Source organism: Scomber japonicus, chromosome 5 (assembly GCF_027409825.1).
Source record: "Scomber japonicus isolate fScoJap1 chromosome 5, fScoJap1.pri, whole genome shotgun sequence".
In the NCBI taxonomy this organism is placed as follows: domain Eukaryota; kingdom Metazoa; phylum Chordata; class Actinopteri; order Scombriformes; family Scombridae; genus Scomber; species Scomber japonicus.
Window position 1 is genome coordinate 4853764 of NC_070582.1, and position 24950 is coordinate 4878713.

At 40.4% G+C, this 24950-nt stretch overlaps 1 protein-coding gene across 2 annotated transcripts in view; it reads right to left on the reverse strand.

The window, feature by feature from the left end:
- Positions 1 to 1970: 1970 nt before the first annotated feature.
- LOC128358570 (fibroblast growth factor receptor substrate 2-like) overlaps positions 1971 to 24950 on the reverse strand; it is a 25645-nt gene continuing 2665 nt past the window's right edge. Inside the window, exons 2-7 of one of the 2 annotated variants that reach the window (XM_053318902.1) lie at positions 11312 to 11400; positions 10170 to 10261; positions 6854 to 7040; positions 3922 to 4056; positions 3625 to 3779; positions 1971 to 3466 (exon numbers count right to left, since the gene is read on the reverse strand). In XM_053318902.1, the coding sequence (XP_053174877.1) occupies positions 2420 to 3466; positions 3625 to 3779; positions 3922 to 4056; positions 6854 to 7040; positions 10170 to 10235 (1590 nt within the window). In that variant the 5' untranslated portion in view covers positions 10236 to 10261; positions 11312 to 11400 and the 3' untranslated portion in view covers positions 1971 to 2419. Of the gene's footprint in view, positions 3467 to 3624; positions 3780 to 3921; positions 4057 to 6853; positions 7041 to 10169; positions 10262 to 11311; positions 11487 to 24950 lie in introns of those variants that run through there. The other variant, XM_053318903.1, reaches the window with a different exon arrangement.

Below are 24950 nucleotides of genomic sequence, written 5' to 3' on the forward strand. Positions count from 1 at the left end.
TGCTGTAACTTCGTAGTGGAAAAAAAGCGCCATTAGGTCTCTGTCTTTTATCCGGTGTAACAGGTGTTGTAGTGTAAACTCACTTTAGAGCGTTTAGGAGGCATTTTGGCTGCTGAACTGCTAAGCGCGCTAACTCAAATTCACCACCACAGACGGGTCGTAGCTGCTGTGGCAGTGGACAAATCACATGATGCATTAAATCCAAGAACGCTTGTGTTGATTGGCTGTGAGCAAGGATCAATTGCAGGTATCGTTTGACGGGAGACGATTCGATTCTACTTGGTATCGATTTATTCCGATCGAGTACTGATACCAAGACCTGATATTTTGTGCACAATGAAAAAACACCACGTATAAATCTCACAAGTATTTTCCAAAAATCTAGGTTAACTGAGACAGACCTGCATCCTCACTCAAGGCTCGTTGGCCTCCGACTGACATTCAAATATTTTCCACAGAGTGAAAACTTGACGCTGTTATTAAGTCTTTGGATCCGTTTCTAAATAAACTGAAGTAACTGAACTGACTCATGATGAAGGAACAACATGTCACCCAAAGCAGCAGCAGCGTGGCTCACTGACGGAGGTCTAAAGCACAGAGGAATAAGATTGATCAGACTATAGATACACACATAATACTTGTTAGTAGATAAACTCATTGATGGTTTGGATCTAAACATGAGATTTGTTGACAATTAGGGAAAAATATAGAAAATTGTTGGCAACATCCTTTAAACTCTGGTGTCTTGTAGGTATTTCTCACATGCCGAAAACCACCTAAAAAAAATATCCAATCAGCTTTTTATAAGTGCTAAAAAAAAAAAAACCCTGCAGGCTGGATGAAAGAAGAGATTAGACCAGAGTGTGACGTCCTCATATTTAAAATGTTTTCGTCCAAACTTGAAGTAAAATGACGGTTTTGTTAAATTCAGACACTTTCACACACTGAGGAAGACCTCCGCTCTCTCTCTCTCTCTCTCTCTCACACACACACACACACACACACACACACACACACAAACACAATTAAAACCAGTGAGCTGTGCTTCCAAAATAAAGATTGGGGTTAATATGAGGTTACATTTGTGTCATAAGTGAACAAAATCTCACAAAGATAAAAAAACAAATAAAAACATTTAAAAGTTAATAAAAACTAAACCAACTCTATCTACAAGCCCATTTCCTATTTTTACTTTGAATGATATTGAGTATTTCACATTGTAGTATTTGTGTATAAGTATTGCCAAAAACAATAAAAAGTGACTTTAAAATGATTTATATTCACCATCAATTTATACTTTTTTTTTTGAGACTTTTGTTCAATATGACACAAATTTGATCCAATAGTAAATCTGCTGCATGAGCTACAGATTAAACCTGACTTCACACTAATAACTTTCAGATTTGAAATCTTAACCTTAACCTAATTAATAAAAAATAAAAAATCCTGTTGTTTGAATTATGTTTAGACATTAAAACACAATTTAAAAGACTTTAAACTTATAAATTCAGGTTACAAAAAATAATCAATTAATCTTATTTTAAAGGAATTGATCAAATCCGTCCTGTCGACTATCAAATAAATCATCTTGACCTGAAATTGTGAAGAAATAATTAATATAAACAATTTTTTTTTCGACTTTTCTTTGCTTCCATACACTCAGTATATCTATTAATCACATAAGTAATCAATAACCTGCATAATTAAATAAAGCTGATTAAAACAATTATATATATATAAACTGTCCAGCTGGAGAAAAAGCTGAGTCATGTGTTTTATAAACTTATATTGAAGCTGATCAAAGTTTCTCATCAAAGATCTGAAACCTTTGACAGATGGATGTGGATCAATATTGATTCTTCCATCACACACACACACACACACACACACACACACACACACACACACACACACACACACACACACACGAAGAGTGAAGCGAGTCGTCTTCTCCACAGAGTACAAATAAAAACAGAACAGACATTTATTGTGCCAGAATCTACTGTACATAGTCAGAAACATAATGTAGTGTACCATGAACTTACAGCAGCATGTAGTGAATCATATAAAAAGAGCTAAATGGAATGCTTTGTTCAGTAATACTGATTTGTACCATATAAGGAGGAGAGGGAGGAATGCAGTCATCATCATCATCATCATCATCATCATCGTCACCGCCACGCTCTGTGCGATGAAGAGGAGGTATCACGTCACCAGAGGAACAACAAACTGCTATACGTGTTCATCACCACAGAAGAAGAAGTCAGGTAACTCATTGTAAGACTTTTCTCGGGTTGAGTCTCTTCCTGTCGTCTCCGCTGTGGACAATTAAGTTCGGTACGTGAGAAAAAAAAAGCACGTGTGTGAGCAGGTGGGGGAGGGGCCGGGGGGAAGAGGAGGAGGAAGAGGAAGGGGGGGGTCACACAGTGCTTTTGGTGGGCAGCTCCGTGCTGTTGTGCCGCGTCTTGCGTGACGTCCCGTCGTCTCGCGGCCGGGCCTTCTGCAGGTTGGACATGGCGGCGGTGCGCTCGATGTCGATGAGGGCGTAGGGCTCGTTGCGGCGGGTGGGGGTCGTGGGGGGCAGCGGGGAGGTGGGGGTGCGCGGCGTGTGGGGGTTGCTGCCGTCCGACGCGCCTTTGTTGCCGCCGCTGTTGTCCATCTCCACCTCGATGTAGTTGAGTGTTTTGGGCAGCTCCGCGTGGCCCAGCAGCGGCGGCCGGCGGAAGTCAAAGTTGAAGATGGTGGGGCCCTCGGTGCGGCGGCGGGCCGTGTCGGGCCGGTGCGCGCTGAGCGGCGCCGTCACGTTCTCGGTGTTGACGTAGTTGTGCGAGGACTCGAGGGCGGCGGACAGCGGGTGGGAGTAGGAGTGGTGCAGCAGACTGTGCTGCTGGTGGTTGTAGCCGTTGAGCGACGGCGTTTTCAGGCTGCAGTTCTCCTCCTCCTCCGAGCTCGGCTTCCTCGCCTCCCACACCGGCGGCAGAGCCGGCAGGTTCTCGTAGTCCAGCAGGGCGGTGCGCCGCTGGGCCGAGTTGTTGACATTCTGCAGGTCGGGGGTGAGCGGGGGCGGGCGGTGGCGTCGAGGAGCCGTGGCCGGATTGGACGAGGAGCCGTTGGAGTGTAGGGGGGTCGGCTCGGCCTCGGCGGGGGCCTCCTCCGCGTGGCCGTTAGTCTCTCGGGGCTCCTCGACCTCGTGCGTCTCCAGCTGACGCTTCTCCTTCTCTTTCTCCATCAGCTGCCTCTGAACGGGGGTGGGGCCCAGCACGAAGCGCACGCCCTGCTGCTCCAGCAGCACCTGGGGCTCCGGCTGCGGGGGCAGGGCCGGCGGCTCGGTGCGGACCCTGGGAGGAGGCGGTGGGGTTGGCGGGCACTGAGACTGGGGAGAGGTGGGACTCTCCAGCGGTGTGGTGACGGTCAGCGGGCTCGGCTGCTCCTCCAGGAGCCCCGTGGTGTTTACATAGGTGTGAACCTGAGGAGACGAAAACATTAAATATATAATAATGTTACAATAACACCGAGATACTGTTACTACATGGAGATGAAAATACTACAGTCAGTACTACAGTGAGTACTACTGTCTGCACTACAGTCAGAACAGTCTGTACTACAGTCGGTACTACATCTTACCGCTTCATCAGCCACCAGCAGAGGATGAGTGGACTCTTCTCCCACAGAGGGCAGACGGGTGCTCGCCACAGACGGGTGGCGGGTGGAGGGGTGAGACGGGGCCTCGCCCACAGAGGGGATCCGGGTCCCACCGTTTGGCACCGAGTACCCAGGAGCTACACACACACACACACACACACACACACAAACAAAGGGGAACACATACACTTTAATGTCTTAAGTATTCGTGTGTGTAAGGTGTGTGTGTGTGTATACCTGCAGCAGTGTGTGTAAGGTGTGTATGAGGTGTGTGTATACCTGCAGGAGTGTGTGCGGCCTGGTGGTTGGGCTCCAGCACGGCTTCCTCCACCACGCTGATGCTGTGACTGTGCATCACCTCCTGCAGCATGTTGAAGATCTCCTCGGCTCGGGAACATTTGAAGGCGAAGATACCTGAACGCACCACAGACACAACACACTTAATGCTCTGCTCTATTAACATAACATGACACACTTCTCTTAACCCTCCTGTTGTCCTCGAGTCAAGGAAGGAAGGGAGGAAGAAGGAAGGAAAGGAGGGAGAAAGGAAGGAGGGATGGAGGAAGGAAGGAAGAAGGAAAGGAGGGCGGAAGGAAGAAAGGAGGGAAGGAAGGATGGAAGGAAAGAAAGAAAGGAGGGAGGAAGGAAAGCAGGAAGGGAGGACAGAGGAAAGAATGAAGGAAGGAGGGAGGAAGGAAGGGAGGAAGAAGGAAGGAAGGAAGGGAGGAAGAAGGAAGGAAAGGAGGGAGGAAGAAGGAAGGAAGGAAGGAAGGAAGGGAAGGAGGAAGAAGGAAGGGAGGGAGGGAGAGAGGGAGGAAGAAAGGAGGGAAGGAAGGATAGAGGGAGGGAGGAAGGAAGGAAAGGAGGAAGGAAGGAAGGAAGGATAGGTTAATTTGACCCGGGAGGACGACACGAAGGTTAAATATCCATCAATTCCCAAACATCATGAAGTTCACTCTGCAAACTAAAACCAGAGCAAACAGAGAACATGCTGAGGAGAAAGGAGGAGAGATACCAGCGTTTCTCTCTCTCTTTTATCTCTTTCTACCCAATCAGTCAGAATAAGAGAAAAGTCTTCAGACATCTTGTCAATTTCCAACCTTCCAATCCCATTTCAAACCCTTTCAACCCTTAAAAACACCAGAAATCACCATTACCGATCAAAACCATGCAGTGATTGATCAATAATGACGATAAGAAGAAGCTATTTGAAGCTTCGGCTCCCCGTCAGACTGAGGGAAGAACTACAGACGGGAAAAAACTACAGTTACGGCAACACAAGAGGGACAAACCAGACGACTTCACACAAGGAGAAACAACACTAATACAGGCTTTTACTTCCTGTCCCACCACACCAACTACACACACACACACACACACACCATCATTTACAGATAATCAGCACTGTGATAATCAATACTGGACGTCTGATCACAGTATTGGCTGGTTGGTGGGAGGAAGGGGGGGGGGGGGGCACACGGAGACTTACCGAACCCTCGGACCTACTGACCCCCTCCCAAACCCCCCGCTGTCTGCATGGCGTGGGATCAAAGCAGCAGAACCAAAAACATGTCAAAACACACTCGTGATCACATGACCTGCTCTCTAGCGCCACCAGCAACCAGCAGGTTTCAGGTTTCCATTTCCATTTTTTGGATACAGTTTTTTTTTTTTTTTTTTTAAACATTTGTCAAATGTTAAAACACTTCATCCACATTTCTTTTAGCTGGACTTTTCGCGATGTGACCCACAGTGTAACAAAAATGGAAATAAAATAATTCGGCTGATGCCTGTTTTTATATATGCAAAATGTACAAGTTTGACCTGTGTTATTTAAAGTCCGTGTAAAGTAAGAATAAATATGTGTTCTGAGTTTGACATACCACAGAAAAGTGTGTTGTTAACCACCCTGCCAAATTTGAATGATTAAAAAAATATCGCCAAATATATGAAATTAGGCTTCAAAGTTGTGTAAAAATCAGCCTCTTTCTCTGCTCCCAAATGCTGTGGGCGTGGCCACCGAGTCCGCTGAAGCCCCGCCCCCTACCAAGTGTCACGTGTCAATCAAAGTCACCACCTCTACCAGAAACATGGACGCTAGGTCTGAGAGCTTTCTGCTGCTAACTCAGTAGCTAGCTCGGTGGCTAACATGGCGGCTAGCTCAGTGGCTAACTGGCTAACTGTAGTAGTAGTAGTGTGCGCTGAATGTATTTATACCTCTACAGTAGCAGTGAAGCCTAGCTCCACAATTCAAATCAAAATGGTTGAAATGCTTTTTACAATTTGGGATCTTAGTAAATCAGGTCCTTATTGCACTGTATTTCCTCCATACTTATCAGTGTGAAGTATGCACTCAAAATATAAAGGGTAAGTACAGAAAAAGAGATTTGAGACAAAACTTCAGATTTTAGAGAAATTAATGACAGTCGATTTGTTAGGGTTGACATATTAGTTTGAGATGGACTAAGGTTTAATATCTGTGATCTCTAATATAAGTATGTTAGTTTTGTGTTTATCCAGAGTGAAATATCTCAACAACAGACGATGAATCCTACTGACTGAAAAACCCATTTATTATTTTATATTTGTCTTTAATTGAGTCCTAAAGTCAATTATTGGTTAAAAACAAGTGAAAAAAAGTCATCCAAAACTCTTTCAACCATGGGCCTTTAGACTGTTAAACTGGAATGCAAATGCTTAATGTCATTATATATATTATATTTTTTTTAAAATAAATCCACAACAACATTTATTCTTTATTCTTCTTCTTCTTCATATTAATGTCAGGCCTGTTTATTCATAACTCTCATAACTCTCCACTAAATGTTGACACTCTCCCTCTCGCTGACTTCCTGTTTTCTTTTTAATTTAGTTCTGCATGTTTCCAGCTGCCAAAACAGGCTGAGCACAAGGATCATTTTAGATTACTTAACTTAACTTTGTGTATATATTTCTTTTTTGAGGGGGGGACTTTTTTTAAACAGACAACACCGCCAAAGCAAATTCCTCTTTATGTGAAAACCTGATTCTGATTCAACAAACAAATGAAACCAGAGCTCCTCAATCTCAAAAACCACCGAACACGCTGCTGCTCTGTATGAGTGAAAGCTACAGCCTTCATCATCATCATCATCGTCATCATCATCTTCATCGTCATCACCTCCCATCACTAACAGAACAAACTGGTAGAATAAAAGCAGACAGGAAGTACCTTGGCCCGTCTGGCAGCGTCGGCCGCTCTCAAAGGAGAAGAGGTTGGAGTCGTAGCCATAGCGACGTAGGCACAGGTAAGGCCACCTGACGTCGTCACGGCGATGGGTGTGGAGGACCAGCTCGGCATCGGTCAGCTCCATCACGCCAGAGCCAAGCTCGTTCCCATCGTCGTCCACGTTGATCACCTGGTTTTAAAAAACATTTTAAAATCACAAAATGTTAAAACTGAAGCATTTATAGTAAAATCCAAAACTGACATTTCATCACCTCTTAATCTGATAGGTTGGATTTATTTCCACATCCAGCAGTTACTGATCAACATTATTATTCATTAAGAGTCGTATTTCTGTCCAATAATACTATCTGCTATTAGGGCTGGGCCAAAAAAAAAAAAAAAAGATTTTTATATTAATCGCGATTTTTTTCTGCCGATTTTTAAAAATCGATTCTCATACCAGAATCGATTTTTTAATTAATTAATTAATTTTTATTTTTTTCTCTTAAGACCAGCTAAATGTAGAAGTTTAGGTTATTGTAAGATTAGCAGGCAGAATAGTATTATGATCACCAGCGACAAAGGAAAGGAAAGGAAAAAAGAAAAGGAAAAAGGGAAGGTAGGGAGGAAGGACAGATGGAAGGAAGGATAGATGGAAGGAAGGACAGAAGGAAGGAAAAAAGGAAGGTAGGGAGAACAGAAGAAAGAAAGGGAGGAAGGACAGATGGACGGACGGAAGAACAGAAGAAAGAAAGGGAGGAAGGACAGATGGAAGGAAGGAAGGACAGAAGGAAGGAAGGTAGGAAGGACAGATGGAAGGAAGGAAGGACAGAAGGAAGAAAGGTAGGAAGGACAGATGGAAGGAAGGAAGGACAGAAGGAAGAAAGGTAGGAAGGACAGATGGAAGGAAGGAAGAACAGAAGAAAGGAAGGTAGGAAGGACAGATGGAAGGAAGGAAGAACAGAAGAAAGGAAGGTAGGAAGGACAAATGGAAGGAAGGAAGGACAGAAGGAAGAAAGGTAGGAAGGACAGATGGAAGGAAGGAAGAACAGAAGAAAGGAAGGGAGGAAGGACAGATGGAAGGAAGGAAGGACAGAAGGAAGAAAGGTAGGAAGGACAAATGGAAGGACGGAAGAACAGAAGAAAGAAAGGGAGGAAGGACAGATGGAAGGACGGAAGAACAGAAGAAAGGAAGGTAGGAAGGACAGATGGAAGGAAGGAAGAACAGAAGAAAGGAAGGTAGGAAGGACAGATGGAAGGAAGGAAGAACAGAAGAAAGAAAGGGAGGAAGGACAGATGGAAGGACGGAAGAACAGAAGAAAGGAAGGTAGGAAGGACAGATGGAAGGAAGGAAGAACAGAAGAAAGGAAGGTAGGAAGGACAGATGGAAGGAAGGAAGAACAGAAGAAAGGAAGGTAGGAAGGACAAATGGAAGGAAGGAAAAGAGCACAGGATGGCAAGTGGGCCGGATTGCACCCCTCGGCGGGCCTTATCTGGCCCACGGGCCTCATGTTTGACACCCCTGGTTTAAAATCTGATTAATTTATAAAATATTATCATCTTGTTTTTTGTAATTGTTCAAGAAGAGGACAACTTTTATTCTCTTGTTCTGTTTTTAATGTTTCTTTTGGCTTTAATTTGATTGTTAGTGTTTTTTAAACAAGCGGTGGGACTAGTGGGACTTAAACACTCGCTGGTTATTATTTTACCACGCTTCAATAAATCAACTAAAACTATTTATTAAAAACTCTTTAACCTTCCTGTCGTCCTCCCGGGTCAAATTGACCCCGTCCGTTTTGACTGTTCCTTCCTTCCTTCCTTCCTTCCTTCCTTCTTTCCTTTCCTTTCCTTTCCTTCCGTCCGTCCTTCCACCTTCTTCCTTCCGCCCTCCCTTCCTTCTTTTCTTCATCCTTCCTTCTTTCCTCCCTCCCTCCATCCTTTCCTTCCTCCCTCCTTCCCTCCTCTGTCCTTTCCTTCCTCCCTCCTTCCCTTCCTTCGTTCCTCTGTCCTTTCCTTCCTCCCTCCCTCCCTTCCTTCCTTCCTCCTTCCTTCCTTCCTCCCTCCCTCCCTCCCTCCCTCCTTTCCTTCCTTCCTCCCTCCTTCCTTCCTCCTTCTTCCTTCCTCCCTTCCTTCTTTTCTTCATCCTTCCTTCTTTCCTCCCTCCCTCTTTTCCTTCCTTCTTCTTCCCTCCTTTCTTTCGTCCTTCCTTCCTCTCTCCCTCCGTCCGTCCTTCCTTTCTCCCTCCTCCCTCCGTCCTTCCTTCTTTTCTCCCTTCTTCCTCTCTCTCTCTCTCCTTTTCTTCCTTTCCTTCCTTCTTTCCTCCTTCCTTCCTTGACTCGAGGACAACAGGAGGGTTTAACAAAAAAAAAAAAAAAAAAAAGGCAGAAGACATGAACTCTTTCAACTCCTCTTTAACTTGTGTGGGTGTTAAAAAGACGATGAGACAATAAGAAAACATTCATTCCTGTTGAGGTGAAACGCCGAGAGACAGAAAGAAAGAAAGAAAGAAAGAAAGAAAGAAAGAAAGAAAGAAAGAAAGAAAGAAAGTAAGAAAGACAGACACTCGGGTGGGGGAGATTGAGAAAGAGTAACGAGTCGGGTTAGTGAAACGCTCCCGACCGCAGTCATTAGTGAATAATCCAGGGTGTGTGTGTGTAAGAGTGTCTCTGTGTGTGTGTGTGTGTGTGTGTGTGTGTGTGTGTGAGTATGTGTATGTGTAGGGGTGTGTGTGTGTATGTGTGTGTGTGTGTGTCTGTAAGTTAAGTGCTGTGTGTGTACGTGACTGTGTGCGCACGTGTGTGTATGTCTGTAGGTGTGCAAGTGTGTGTGTCTGTGTGTTTGTGTGTGTCTATGTATGTGTGTGTGTGTGCGTGTCTATGTCTGTGTGTGTTTCTGTAGGTGTGTGTGTGCGTGTGTCTGTCTGTTTCTGTATGTGTGTGTGTGCGTGTCTATGTATGTGTGTGTGTGTGTGTGTGTGCGTGTCTATGTATGTGTGTGTGTGTGTGTGTGTGTGCGTGTGTCTATGTCCGTGTGTGTTTCTGTAGGTGTGTGTGTGTGTGCGTCTATGTCTGTGTGTGTATGTGTGTGTCTATGTCTGTGTGTGTAGGTGTGTGTAAAAAAAAGAAAGAAAAAAAAGAAAAAGACTCGGGGGTGGGGGTGAGTGGGTGGGGGGTTGAGGATTGAGAAAGAGTAACGAGCCGGGTTTGTGAAACGCTCCCGACCGCACAGTCATTAGTGAATAATCCAGGGTGTGTGTTGACAGACTCCTCCTGACTCCGAGGTCGCTGTCGGTCGGGGCACGCTGAGGCACGAAACTCACCTTGAATTTACTTTGATGATTATCTGGAATTGACTCTTTCTCTGGACAGCTTAAACAGCTACCCATGGCTTCTTCAGAGCACCATCTGATGTCTGGGGGAGACAAACGGAGACAAACATGTAGAGAGAGAAACCACTGATAGGAAGGCTGTACGTGTGTGTGTGTGTGTGTGTGTGTGTGTGTGTGTAGGTGTGTGTGTGTGTGTGTGTAGGTGTGTGTGTGTGTGTGTAAAACATGTAGAGAGAGAAACCACTGATAGGAGAGCTCTACGTGTGTGTGTGTGTAGGTGTGTGTGTGTAAGTGTGTGTGTGTATGTGTGTGTGTGTGACAAACATGTAGAGAGAGAAATCACTGGCTGATAGGAAGGCTGTACGTGTGTGTGTGTATGTGTGAGTGTGTGTGTGTATGTGTAAGTGTAGGTGTGTGAGTGTGTAGGTGTGTGTGTTTGTGTGTATGTGTGTATGTGTAAGTGTAGGTGTGTGAGTGTGTGTGTGTGTGTGTGTGTGTGTGTGTGTGTGTGTGTAGGTAAGTGTGTGTGTGTGTGTGTGTGTGTGTGTGTAGGTGTCTGTGTGTGTGTAGGTAAGTGTGTGTGTGTGTGTGTGTGTGTGTGTGTGTGTGTGTGTATGTGTAAGTGTAGGTGTGTGAGTGTGTGTGTGTGTATGTGTAAGTGTAGGTGTGTGAGTGTGTGTGTGTGTGTGTGTGTAGGTGTGTGTGTGTGTGTGTGACAAACATGTAGAGAGAGAAACCACGGGCTGATAGGAGAGCTCTACGTGTGTGTGTGTGTAGGTGTGAATGTGTGTAGGTGTGTGTGTAAGTGTAAGTGTAGACGTGTGTGTGTGTGTGTGAGTGTGTAGGTGTATGTGTGTGTGTGTGTGTGTGTGTGAGTGTGTGTGTATGTGTAAGTGTAGGTGTGTGAGTGTGTGTGTGTGTGTGTGTAGGTGTGTGTGTGTGTGTGTGTATGTGTAGGTGTGTGTGTGTGTATGTAGGTGTATGTGTGTGTGTGAGTGTATGTGTATGTGTAAGTGTAGGTGTGTGAGTGTGTGTGTATGTATGTATGTCTGTGTGTGTGTATAGAGGTGTATGTATGTATGTATGTATGTGTATGTGTGTGTGTGTGTGTGTGTGTGTGTTTTTAAGCTCACCTAGATCCTGCCTCCAGTAGCCCTGGTCCCATCCTCAGAGCCCGAGGGACACTCATGCTTTTGTTGCTCTGCACACATGAACTGCACTTCTAAAAAAAAAACCAAACAAACACATTATTAATTTCTTGATTGTCAAATTAAATCATTTGAGGTGTAAAACGTCAGAAAGTATTGAAACATATGTGTTATAATTTTAAATGTGACTCTTAAATATATTATTCAGGGTGAAATTTGACCTTTTTTTTTTTTACATGTAAGAACTGTAAAAACATCAAATACACATTTATTTAACCCTCCTGTTGTCCTCAGGTCAAGGAAGGACAGGAGGAAGGGATGAGGAAGGGAGGAAGGAAGGAAAGGAGTAAGGAGGGAGGAAGGAAGGAAGGAAGGAAGGATTGAAGGAAGGAAGGAAGGAAGGAAATAAAGAAAGAAAGGAGGAAGGGAGGAAGGAAAGAAAGAAAGGAGTAAGGAGGGAGAAAGGAAGGACAGGAGTAAGGGATGAGGAAGGGAGGACGGGAGGGAGGAAGGAACAGTCAAAAGAGAGATGGGGTCAGTTTGACCCGGGAGGACGACAGGAAGGTTTAGCCAGACAGTTTCTGATGTGAAATAAATGGAAATTAAAAGCTTAATTTTCTTATTTTTGTGCAGCTGATACACATTTTAATATATGCAAATGTACAAGTTTGACCTGTTATTTAAAAATCAGCAGTTATTTAAAGATTAGCATTAAAACATGTTATTTTATTCATCATAGTCTATAAAATATTCTCCTGGAAAATAAAATAGTGATTGTGGATGACTTTTTTCCAATAAGACTGATCAATGACTGACGTGGAATTGATGTAGAGGCGAAGGGTCGACCGATATTTGCGTTTTTTACTAGGGCTGTCCAACGATTAATCTTTTTAATTGTGATTAATCGCAGAATTTCTATAGTTAATCACGATTAATGGCGTTTTGAATTGCATGTTTAAAATCCTGTTATTTTACATTTCAAGGCAGTTTCATGGGTGTTTAGCGCGGAGGTGCTAACTCAAACTCCACGTACTCCGGTGGTAGTTAAACTCCGTTTGACACAGGTTGCATTTTACTTTTGACTTGTCAACTGAAGCGTCTGGAAGTGTTTTAAAGTTAAACAAGCCGTTCAAAAGTCCAGTAGCTCTCTTACTTTCCATCAGCGCGGTAGGTTTACTGCAGGAGGCCACTTCAAAGCATAGCGCTACAGCTAGAGGAGCCGTCTACGGGGGAGTAGAAGGGACAAAAAGGCTTGCAACATTAAAATGCGATTAAAAAAAAAAACGCGTTATGGATTGCATTAATGCTGACAGCCCTAATATATATATATATATATATATATATATATATATATATATATATATATATATATATATTTTTTTACGGACAGGCGCGCTTACCGGCAGCCCTGTGTTGTTGGAGGTGCTGGAGAGCACGTGAAGCGCACGCCCCTCCCTCGCAGCGTGCAGCTGGAAGACTGCCAACAACAACAACGCAGCTCCTGTGAGAGATCGGTGAGTTTTCACACTTTAAAGTATTTTAACCGTCTAAATGACCGGGGTTACTGCCTTACACTTTGAAAGTGAAAACACGAATGCCAAATGCATGTGCGTCTGTCTCTCTCTCACTCCAACTGAGAGCAGGACGGAGCAGCTATTACAGCGGTGTGTGTGTTTCTCTCACTCTCATTCGCGTTAAAGTTGATAATGCAACAAACACAGGTGCAACATGTTGCTTGTTTTTAGAGTCTGACATCAACGTTATTTTACCATCCTACTAGTGTGTTGTCTTTGCATAATAAAACATTTTATTTTATGTAGAAAAAATACCATGGCAGTCTTCTTTTACAAATTAAACACTTTATTTCAATGACTACTTTTTAGAGTTTATTGTTTTCTTAAAAAATATTAAAATTAGTTGACAAGGAACGTAATTAACCTACTAACATTTTATTTTACATTTTGTGACAACCAGATTATGTCTATTTGGCTTCTAATATGCATCAGCAAACAATTTATCATCAGGACTGTGTTAGTTGTAGATGTTGATGAAAGCCTATTGTAATTATTTTATTCATGCTTACATATTTATCTTCTTATTTTTATTTATTTATGTTCTCCAATACAATTTTTAAATTTGTTAATTTCGTAAATAATTGTTTCTTTTTTTTGGTTAAATTGAGACTTGTGTAACATTTGTTATCATTATGTCTTTTATCATGTAAATGGAGAAAAAGCAAGATCGGCTTCAAATATCGGATCAAAAAAATCGGCAGCACATATCGGCCATCGGCATCAGCCTTAAAAAACCTGTATCAGTCGACCTCTAGTAGAGACTAATTATGAGTCAGTATATAAAGGTTAGATGTTTATTTTGTTTGGCTTTCATGACTCAAACTGGAAGGACTTGTGAAATCTATAAACAGTTTGTACGTTCAGATAACATCCGGTACATTTACAAACACGTAAATATGTTTAGGAACGTATCAATTTATTATTTTAATTACTGATTCATCTAAAAAGGTTATTTCCTTGGTTACCTAAGGAACCATATTGTCTATTAAATGTCAGAAAATACTGAAAAATGTGCTTTATTATATCAACAGCTGTCATCTTTAAATGTCTTGTTTTGTCCGATTAAAAGACAAAAACCCCCCAAAAATATTTTTATTATAATATATTTACTGTTATATATGAAAAAAGCAGCAAATCTTCTCAGTAAAGAAGCTGGAAATAATGAATGTTTGGCTTTTTTTCCTAGAAATATGAGTCAAGCTCTAAACATGAGTGAGCAAGTGACTTGTGAAATCTACAGTTTGTATATTTGATGACATTTCAGCCCGAAGCAAACCTCATCAGTGACTGTCGGAGGTTGTCGGAGGGAAGCTGGTACATTTAGAAATCTGCAAATATGTGTTAAATAAAGCAACAACTTATTATTTTAATTATTGATTAATCTGAGGATCGTATTCTTGATTAACCCTCTTGTTGTCCTCGAGTCAAAGAAGGAAGGGAAGAAAGGAGGGTGGAAGGAAGGAAGAAAGAAGGGAAGGAAAGGAGGAAGGAAGAGAGGAAAAGAAAGAAGGAAGGAAGGAAGGGAGGAAGAAGGAAGGAAGGGAGGAAGAATGAAGGAAGGAAGGAAAGAAGGAGGGAGGAAGGAAAGAAGGAAGGAGGAATGAAGGTAGGAGAGAAGGAGGAAGAAAAACAGGAAGGGAGGAAGGAAGGAAAAGAAGGAAGGGAGGAAGGTAGGGGGGAGGAAAGAAAAGAGAAAGGAAGGAAGGAGGGAAGGAAAGAAGAAGGAAGGGAGGAAAGAAAGAGGAAGGAAAGAAAGAGAGAAGGAGGGAGGGAGGAAGGACAGATGGAAGGAAGGGAGGAAGGAACAATCAAAACGGACGGGGTCAATTTGACCCTGGGAGGACGACAGGAAGGTTAATTAATGAACTGTTTTGTCTATAAAATGCCAGAAAACAGTGAAAAATACAAACTAAAGAATAGTAATCTCCCAGAGTCTAAGGCAGTGATTCTGTTTGATCAACAGCTCATAACACAAAGATTTAATCCATTTACTTTCATATATGATAAAGAAAAACATTAAATCATCAAATTTGATTACATTTTTGGCATATCTGAACTGATTACTATCAAAGAAGTTGTTGATACATTTAAAAATACTGAAAAATGTGAGTCACATTTTCAAAGGTTTGTTTGTTTTGTTCAATCAAAAGACTAAACCCCCCAAAATATTATATATTACACCAAGTTACATGACAAATTATTATTTTAGGAACTATTTTGTCCATAAAATGCCAGAAAACTGTGAAAAACACCAACTAAACTATAGTAATTTATATTTATTTCTACAGTCAAATGCAGTGTTTTTGTTTGATCAACAGCTTTTAACACAAAGACATTTAATTTGATTAAATTTTTGGCACATTAAGAACTAAATACAATTACTATCAAAGTAGTTGTTGATACAGTTTCCATTCATCAAAAGGTGAAGTCTTCAATTTATTAGTTTTTTCTGACCAACAATTCAAATTAACGACATAAAAGACAAATAAAAGCAGCAAAACTTCACATTTGAGAAAAATGATTAAGATAATTAATCCATTATCACAATAGTAGCAGAATAAATCTTAGTCGATTGGCCAATTGATGAACATGTAATATAACTTGATCATTAACTGAAAAGAATTTTTTTTAACTCTTTATTTGTTTTTATACTAATTTTAGTTTTTAAACTGAGCTCTTACTATTCCTTTATTGTTATTATTATTATTATTGTTGTTTTTGTTATTATTATTATTATTATTATTATTATTATTATTATATGTGTGTGATTATATTGTATTTTAATAACTGTGCAGCACTTTGGTTCAACTGAGGATGTTTTTAAATGTGCTTTATAAATAAAATTTGACTTGACATAATGCTGAAAGACCTGCAGAAATGTTTAAATATAATATATAAAAATATAATATTTAAATATATAAATATATTTATATTCCTTCCTTGCTTCCTTCCTTCCATCCTCCTTTACTTCCTTCCTTCCTCCCCTCTTTCTTTGCTCCTTCCTCCTTCCATCCTTCTTCCTTCCCTCCCTCCTTACTCCTTTCCTTCCTTCCTTCCTTCCTCCTTTACTTCCTCCCTTCCTTCTCTCCTAAATTCCTTCCTCTTTTCCTCCTTACTCCTTTCCTTCCTTCCTTCCTTCTCTCCTAAATTCCTTCCTCTTTTCATCCTTACTCCTTTCCTTCCTTCCTTCTCTCCTAAATTCCTTCCTCTTTTCATCCTTACTCCTTTCCTTCCTTCCTTCCTCCTTTCCTTCCTTCCTTCCTCTTTTCATCCTTCCTCCCTTCCTTCTCTCCTTACTTCCTTCCTCTTTTCCTCCTTTCCTTCCTTCTCTCCTTACTTCCTTCCTCCTTTCCTTCCTTCCTTCTCTCCTTACTTCCTTCCTCTTTTCATCCTTACTCCTTTCCTTCCTTCCTCATTCCATCATCCCATGCCTATACCCCACGAAGGATGAATAAAGTATCTATCTATGAACGTGAGTGAGATAGATGATGACACTCGGGCCAGAAAGGTATTTTTACTTATTTGACTCTGATCAACTTGGATTGATTAAACTTAAACTGACCCTAGACCAGGGGTGTCAAACATGCGGCCCGTGGGCCAGAAGCGGCCCGACGAGAGGTCCAATCCGGCCCAGTTTCCTTCTTCCTCTTTTCTTTCCTTCTGTCTGTCTTTCCTTCCTTTCTTCCTCCCTATCTTATTTTCCTTCCTTCTTTCCTTCCATCTGTCTTCCCTTCCTTCCTGTATTCTCTTTCTTCTCCTCCTTCCTTCCTTCTTTCCTTCCATCTGTCTTCCCTTCCTTCCTCCCTGTCTTCTTTTCATTCCTTCCTTCCTTCCATCTGTCCTTCTTCCCTTCCTTCCTTCCTTCTTTCCTTCCATCTGTTTTCCATTCCTTCCTTCTTCCCTCCCTTCCTTCTTTTTCTTCCTTCTTTCCTTCCATCTGTCTTCCCTTCCTTCCTTCTTGTCTTCTCTTCTTTTCCTTCCTTCCTTCCTTCCTTCCTTCCTTCCTTCCATCTGTCTTCCCTTCCTTCCTCCCTGTCTTCTTTTCATTCCTTCCTTCCATCTCTCCTTCTTCCCTTCCTTCCTTCCTTCTTGTCTTCTCTTCTTTTCCTTCCACCCTTCCTTCCTTTTAATAGACCGGCCCAGATGAGATCAAATTGGGCTCTATGTGGCCCTTGAATGAACATGAGTTTGACACCCCTGCCCTAGACCATTATTTATTTCACACCCTGTATAATGTGAACTTTATTTTCTCATTTGGTTTACAAACTGAAGGAAAGTAGTGAAAATGTCAATAACAGCTTTGTTCAAGTCCAAGATAAAAGTCTTCAGACATCTTGTGAAGCAATACAAAGATACTATCATAGTTTACTACTACTACATACTTCTAGTTTCTAGCTTTGATACCAAGATAGAGCGACAGCAGCCAAATATTCACACAAGGAACCAAATCTGAAGCTCAGACCTGTGAATTCATGTTTCAATTTATACATCAAAAAAATAACAGTCCATTGTCAAAATAGTTGCTGATTGACCTTCTGTTGATGGACTGATTGTTTCAGGACTACAAATGTGTAAACTTAAATGTGTCAGCATCGAGAACAAGTAGTAAGTAGTGTTGTTTTTGGCGGCTTATTTTACTTTTAGTTTTCGTCTAGTCTTTGTGTCAAGCGGTCGTTGTCGTAGTTTTTATTAGTTTTAGTCATGTTCATACTCCTTTTAGTCTAGTCAAGTTTTAGTCAACGAAAAGTCTGAGCATTTTAGTCTAGTTTTAGTCAGAATTGTCCCTGACTATTTTAGTCTAGTTTTAGTCAAAGAAAACTGTATTAATCTCTTTTCAGTAATGTTATTCTATCTAACCCCGTCAATATAGTATAAGTACCTAGTGGTAGAGAGATGAAACTGTAACCTCCTGGAGGTGTTATTTTAAGACTGGTTGTCACAATTTACCCCTTCTCACGACCTTACTTAGCCAGGTGCCAAACACATCTCATACTGCGCTCCCGCCTGGACACAACCATATATGGTCAGCACGTGCATATTAATTAGCCATGTGCCCTCTGTGGAGCGGCTACAAAGTGACAACAAAGACGCGGGGGGAAGAAGCGAGATACACGGCGATATTGGGCAATAAATCAGTCAGAAAAAATATCTTGCATTTTAATAACCTACAATAAAAACTAAACAAAAAAAACAAAATATTTTCGTGTCGTTTTTATTCGTCAACAAAATGGGATTACACATTTTATTATTGTTATCGTCACGTGACCAGCATTTTCGTTGCGTCTCGTCTCGTTTTCGTCACGTGATAAAGGTTCGTTGACGAAGATATTTCGTCATAATTTTCGTTGACGAAAGCAACACTAGTAGTAAGTTGGTCCCATTTCCTGACTGGTCAGTACTGGACTCACAGGTCAGACTTCAAACAACTTGCTTATGGAGACGGAGTACAATCTCTCATGTTTTGTTGTTGAAAATGGGTGGAAAGAGTTTTAAGACCTTGTATTGCAGAACCAATCCAAAGACTTTGTGGTGGCCCTTCATATTGAGGTGATGACATGGGACGTAGGTTTGTTAGCAACTGTTTCTAAATGCAATGTACAGTGCATTTAAAAAAAACCCTGATTTCAGCAGGCAAAGATCTCCGATATTTGGTATGACAAGATTAGGTTAGTACCGAAGTAATGACAGGTTCCTGGACAAACACTGCATTCAAACTAAGGATGGATATCAAGAACCTGACCGAACCGAACCGAACCGAACAATCTCTCAGGTTTCATTGCTAAACTTGGGGACTGTATTGCAGAACCAATCCAGAGTCTTTAGGGTGATGAGATGGGACGTAGGCTTGTTAGCAACTGTTTCTAAATGCAACTGTCCATTTAAAAAAACCTGATTTCGGCAGGCAAAGATCTCCGATATCTGGCATCACAAGACTAGGTTAGTACTGAAGTACTGACACATTCCTGGACAAACACTGCGTTCAAACTAAAGATGGATATCAAGAAACTGACCGAACCGAACACTTCACTCACAGAGGCTAAAGACAATCTCTCAGGTTTCATTGTTAAAACTTGGGGACTGTATGGCAGAACCAATCGAGAGTCTTTCTAAATGCAACTACCATGCATTTAAAAATCGTCAGACTTCGGTAGGTGGAGATTTCCGATGTCTGGTATCGCAACACTAGGTTAGTACCAAAAACACTGACACATTCCTGTACAAACACTGCATTCAAACTAGGGATGTGTATCGGCAGGATTTGACTAACAGGTCACTCTTAACACTTTTCTTATAGAGACTGAGAACAATCTCTCAGGTTTCATTGTTAAAACTGAGTGGAAACAACACAAAGTTTTCACAAACCTGTATTGCAGAACCAGTCTAAAGTCTTTGTCTTTAGAGCGGCCCTTCATATTGGAGCGATGACATGGGATGTAGGTGTGGTAGTGGTTGTATGTAAAAGCAACTACTACCATTCATTTAAAAATCCCCAGACTTCAGTAGGCAGAGATTTACAATGTCTAGTATCACAAGGCTAGATTAGTACTGAAAACACTGACAGGTTCCTGGACAAATACAGCGTTAAAACCAAGGACTAGAATCAAGAACCGGTGATACATTGGTCCTGACTGGTCAATACTAGACTCACAGATCAATCTCTAAACACTTCCTTCATATAGAGAATGACAAACGCTTAGGTTTTGTAGTTAAAACTGGGTAAAAACCCTGTATTGCAGAATCAATCCAAGTCTTTAGGACGACCCTTCATATTGGGGTGACAAGGTTTGTAAGCGGCTATTTCCAAATGCAACTACCATGCATTTAAAAATCCTCAAACTTTGGTAGGCGAAGATTTCCGATGTCCACTATTGCAAGGCTAGGCTAGTACTGAAAATACAAACAGGTTCCTGGACAAACACAGCGTTAAAACTAGAGATTGGTATCAAGAACTGGTACTAAATTGGTACTGAGGGTCCTAGGGGGTCTAGGTTTGTCAGTGGCCGTTGGTGCCGCTATTTCTAAATGCTACAGTGCATTAAAAGATCTTCAAACTTCGATAAGACATAGATTTGCAATGTTTGCTACCATGACACTAGGTTAATACTGAAAACACTAACAGGTTCATGGGCAAACACAGCGTTAAAACTAGAGATTGGTATCAAGAACTGGTTCTAAATTGGTACTGAGGGTACTAGGGGTCTAAGTTTGAAAAAAAAAAAACAGACTTTGGTAGACAGAGATTTCGAGACTAGGTTAGTACCAAACATACTTTCACATTCCTGGACAAACGGTGCTGCTATCGGCATTTATGTGGTTTGTCAGTGGCCATTGTTACCGATATTTCTAAATGCTACAGTGCATTTAAAGATCTTCAAACTACGGTAGACAGAGATTTACAATGTTTGCTACCATGACACTAGGTTAATACTGAAAATACTAACAGGTTAATGGGCAAACACAGCGTTAAAACTAGAGGTAGGTATCAAGAACTGGTACTAAATTGGTACTGAGGGTACTATGGGTCTAGGTTTGTCATCGGCCATTGTTACCGCTATTTCTAAATGCTACAGTGCATTAAAAGATCTTCAAACTTTGATAAGACATAGATTTGCAATGTTTGCTATCACGAGACTAGGTTAATACTGAAAACACTAACAGGTTCAGCGTTAAAACTAGAGATGGGTATCAAGAACTGGAACTAAATTGATACCGGGGGTCCTAGGCGTCTAAGTTTGTAAAAAACCCAACAAAAAAACAGACTTCGGTACACAAAGATTTACAATGTTTGCTATCATGACACTAGGTTAATACTTAAAAAACAGGTTAAAGGGCAAACACAGCGTTAAAACTAGAGATGGGTATCAAGAATTGGTACTAAATTGGTACAGACGGTCCTAGGGGTCTAAGTTTGAAAAAAAAAACAGACTTCGGTAGACAGAGATTTTCGAGACTAGGATAGTACCGAAAATTCATTCACATTCCTGGACAAACAGTGCTGCTATCGGTATTTATGTAACTTTAATCCACTCCAACATAGCTGGCTTAGGTGGTGGTAACGCACCTTAAAATACTGACAAAAGTAGAAGAAGAAGATGACGACGCTACACTGCGAGCCGATCAGGGTGAGTCAGATATGGAGGCGGGAGAAGGAGATCAGCCCATAAGAACAGAGGCCTCGCCCGGGCTTGTCAGGCCCTGAGATAACGTTATCTTCTACCTTCTGTTTAGAAATGATGAATTTACAGCTCACAGCAACTTACTGCGATAAAGTCTCTGGTTTTGGTTTGATATCTAGTGTCAGCAACACTAGGTATCAACCGCAAGTGACGTAGCATAGTTAGCATGTATTGGCTTGTTTATAGTACGTGAATAAAACGCCTATTTTTCTCCCAAAATGGCTTAAAATCGTAATAAAAATGTGTTGCTACTCACTCAGGACGAATTTATTTATGTTTGTAAATTAATAACAGTGAAATCTTTTAATCTCATATCACCAAATTATGGAGAACAGTATCAATAAAAGTGTTGATAAGTATTGGTATCGTAAAGCAGTATCTGTATTGATAAAATCCTATCGATATTCATCCCTAGTTGAAGTTTAGTTGTTAATAGTTTGGTTTAACAGTTGATTGAAGAGCTGCATCTACCAATTATATCTCATTGTTAATAACTCTGTTCATTATTTGTATTTATTGATTGTGTATTTAGCCAATAAAATGTAATATAACACTGAAAAACGTCTTCAGATGTTTTGTTTTATTTGACCAACAGTCCACATATTTAAGTGTGGCTGCAACTAACGACCTTAAATGTTTATTGTCATTTGAGGAGCTTCAACCAAAAAAGTTGGAACCTTTAGAGCCGATTATTAAAATAGCTGGTGATCAATTTAACAGCTGGCAACAAATTGATTAATCAGCTGCACCTCTGATGTTAAGATAATAATGAAATAATAAAATCTGAGATATTAAATAAGCAGAGGAGGTTTTGATTAAAAAACTATCAAATCATTTTCTATTGATCAAAATTAATCAGTATCAACACTATTTTATTGAAATACATCAAATCTGGAGCTGCAATGATTAGTCGATTCACAGAAAATTAATTCAGATCAGATTATTTTTCACAATTTAAGATTTTACAAACAAAAAAATAATTGATTACGACAATAACTGTTAAGTGCAGAAACATTTCATTTTAATTTATGACTTGTAGGAATTGTAGAGCTGAAATTATTAGTCAACTAATTGATCTGCAAATCTGAAAATTAATTGGTAATAAACTAATCATTCACTGATTTCAGCCTCTCAAACATCAAGATCTGCTGTTTCTCTTTGTGTTAAGATTATTGTGAATGTAAAATCTGGAAAGAAAGAAGCTTTAAAAAGAAGTAACTTTGGGTTCTGGGAAGTTGTGAATGATGTTTTTCTCTATTTTCCAAAACCATGTAGACCTAAAAGCTTCATAAAGAAAATAACTGTAATATTGATAATTAAAATAAGCATTAATTGCAGCACATATCATTTATATTAAACAGCAACAGTCAAAAAACCAAAAGATACTCAGTTTTATAAAACCTTCAGCTTTCTAAATATTTGAGATGTTTGTTTTCCTTCAGCTCATATCTCAGTTAAGTTTCAGGATTGTTGGACAGAATAAACAAACGATAAAGGGCGGTTTCACAATTTTTCCAAGTCTGTCTTAAAACAACAATCAGGAGCCAAAATGAACATTAAAACCATTTTTTTTTTCTTGCTGTAATCATTCCTCCTGTTCATACTGACCATTAGAAGATCCCTTCATAATGCGCTTATAATGGAAGTGATGGCGGACTAAATCCACAGTCGTCCTTCTTTGCAAAAAAAATAATAATTAAAAGTTGACCTGAAGCTAACATGAAGCTTCAGCGTCCAAATGAGTCAAATCAAGTCTTATATGTTTCAATATTAAAGTCTTTTTAGTGCCAAAGTCCCTCTTTTTGTCCTGACCTGTAATCCACAAACGTCTATAACTGAGTGATGAAGTTACACCATTGGTCAGCTGAGTGTTGCCACTTCCTGTATTTGCTTCAAATTAAAAGCCCTAGTTTCAAATTAAAGTCTACCCAACATGCTATTTTAGTGTGCTAAAACAGTACATGAGATTAAATTTAAGTATGAAACCACTATATTGCAAACTATTTACGAAGATATATATTACAGTATGCGTGTACTGGACACTACACCGACATTAACATCCCACAATGCAATGCAGTAGTGACGACAAAAACAACAAAATAATAACATATAATGGCAGCTCTGGCTTGACATCAATAAAGCTTCAATTTAAGTGTAAGTTTATAGTTTCACTTCACTAGGCTCAATATATTCTTTCTAAAATTAGTTCAGACACAATGGTTTTGCACTGGTTCGCACTGGTTACCATGGTTACGCGTCTCTTAACTGGCAATTTTGGACAAAGTGATAGCATCTTTAGATTCAGTGCTGTTATGTATTTCCCAATGAACATTAAATAAAGCTTCAATTTAAGTGTAAGTTTATAGTTTCACTTCACTAGGCTCAATGTATTCTTTTTAAAATGAGTTCAGACATAATGGGTTGGCACTGGTTACCATGGTTACGCGTCTCTTAACTGGCAAGGAGGCTCCTCAGGAAGTGACTTAATAAAGCTCTCAGGAAGTGACTTAATAAAGCTTCAATTTAAGTGTAAGTTTATAGTTTCACTTCACTAGGCTCAATATGTTCTTTTTAAATTAGTTGGCACTGGTTACCATGGTTACATGTCTCTTAACTGGCGAGGAGGCTCTCAGGAAGTGACGAAAAGACACACGATACTGTTTATTTACACAAAACTACAGTATGTTGAACGATAGTACACATATTGAGTATGTACTAACTAGTATAGTATGCAATTAACAGAATATTAGATTAGTTCACAATTAAAATAGTGATTTAAATATAATCTTTTATGTTTAAATGGGTCGCTAAGTGTAGGTGGAGCTCATCAACTTTTGCAAAACAGAAGCTAAAGATTCCCGTTGGCCCCAAACACACCCCAAAAACCTGTTGTTAGATCAGGAGGACGAGAATGAATGAATTAAACCTCAAACTCCAAAACACTGTTATGGAAAGTTTTTGCCCACTGATATCTAAACACACACATCTCTCCCCCCCCCCCCCCCCCCTCCTCTCTCTCTTTCTCTCTTTCTCCATACTGCTTCTTTAGCTACTACGACCCACGAGCGGTCAAGTGTGGTTTTATATGATGGGTGAGGTTAGGCTCGTCACCCCTAAAGTCACATTTGATTGGGTGATTATTTTTTTTGTAAACACCCCTAAGGTTCAAGATGAATCATCAAACTTTTGAAACCATTTTACAGGAAGAGGAAGGACAAGAATATATATATTTTTGACATATAATTGGCAAAAAAAAACAAGAGAAGTGAACTTAAAAAATGTATATAAGGATTAAGGACACAGGATTAAGAAATAAGGAAGCAGGGCCATTATAGTTTTCATTACAGTGGTTCTTTAAAAAGCCATCCAATCCAGCCACATACTAGGTTTTGACTTGTTGTTTCTAAATTTCCACCACAGGGAAACACTGTCTGAGGAAACACAAAGAAGGAATTTGATGCTAAGAAGACTGTAAATGTGTCAGATATCACTTGATATGACTAACTCAGACTGCTAAAGCTCAATATATAAGCTACTTTTAAATGATTGGGTTTTGTCCTCCATCACTTTACATTGAAAGCACATTTGAAGGATATATTTTAATAGTCAGTATTAAACAGGAGGAATGATTACAGAGAGGAAAAACATGTTTCACTGTTGATTTAAGACACTTGAAAAATTGGTGAACTCGTCCTTTAAAGTTTAAGCAAGCTGTCAACAGTAAAAACCAACCTGTTATTTATCATATATTGCTTTTAAATTGTTTAAATTTGAGGAATAATGAGGTAAAACTATCCTCTATTGTACAAAACCTGACTAAACACAGATAAGAGAAAGTATTTTAGATGCATTTTTACACTAAATATTTTTATC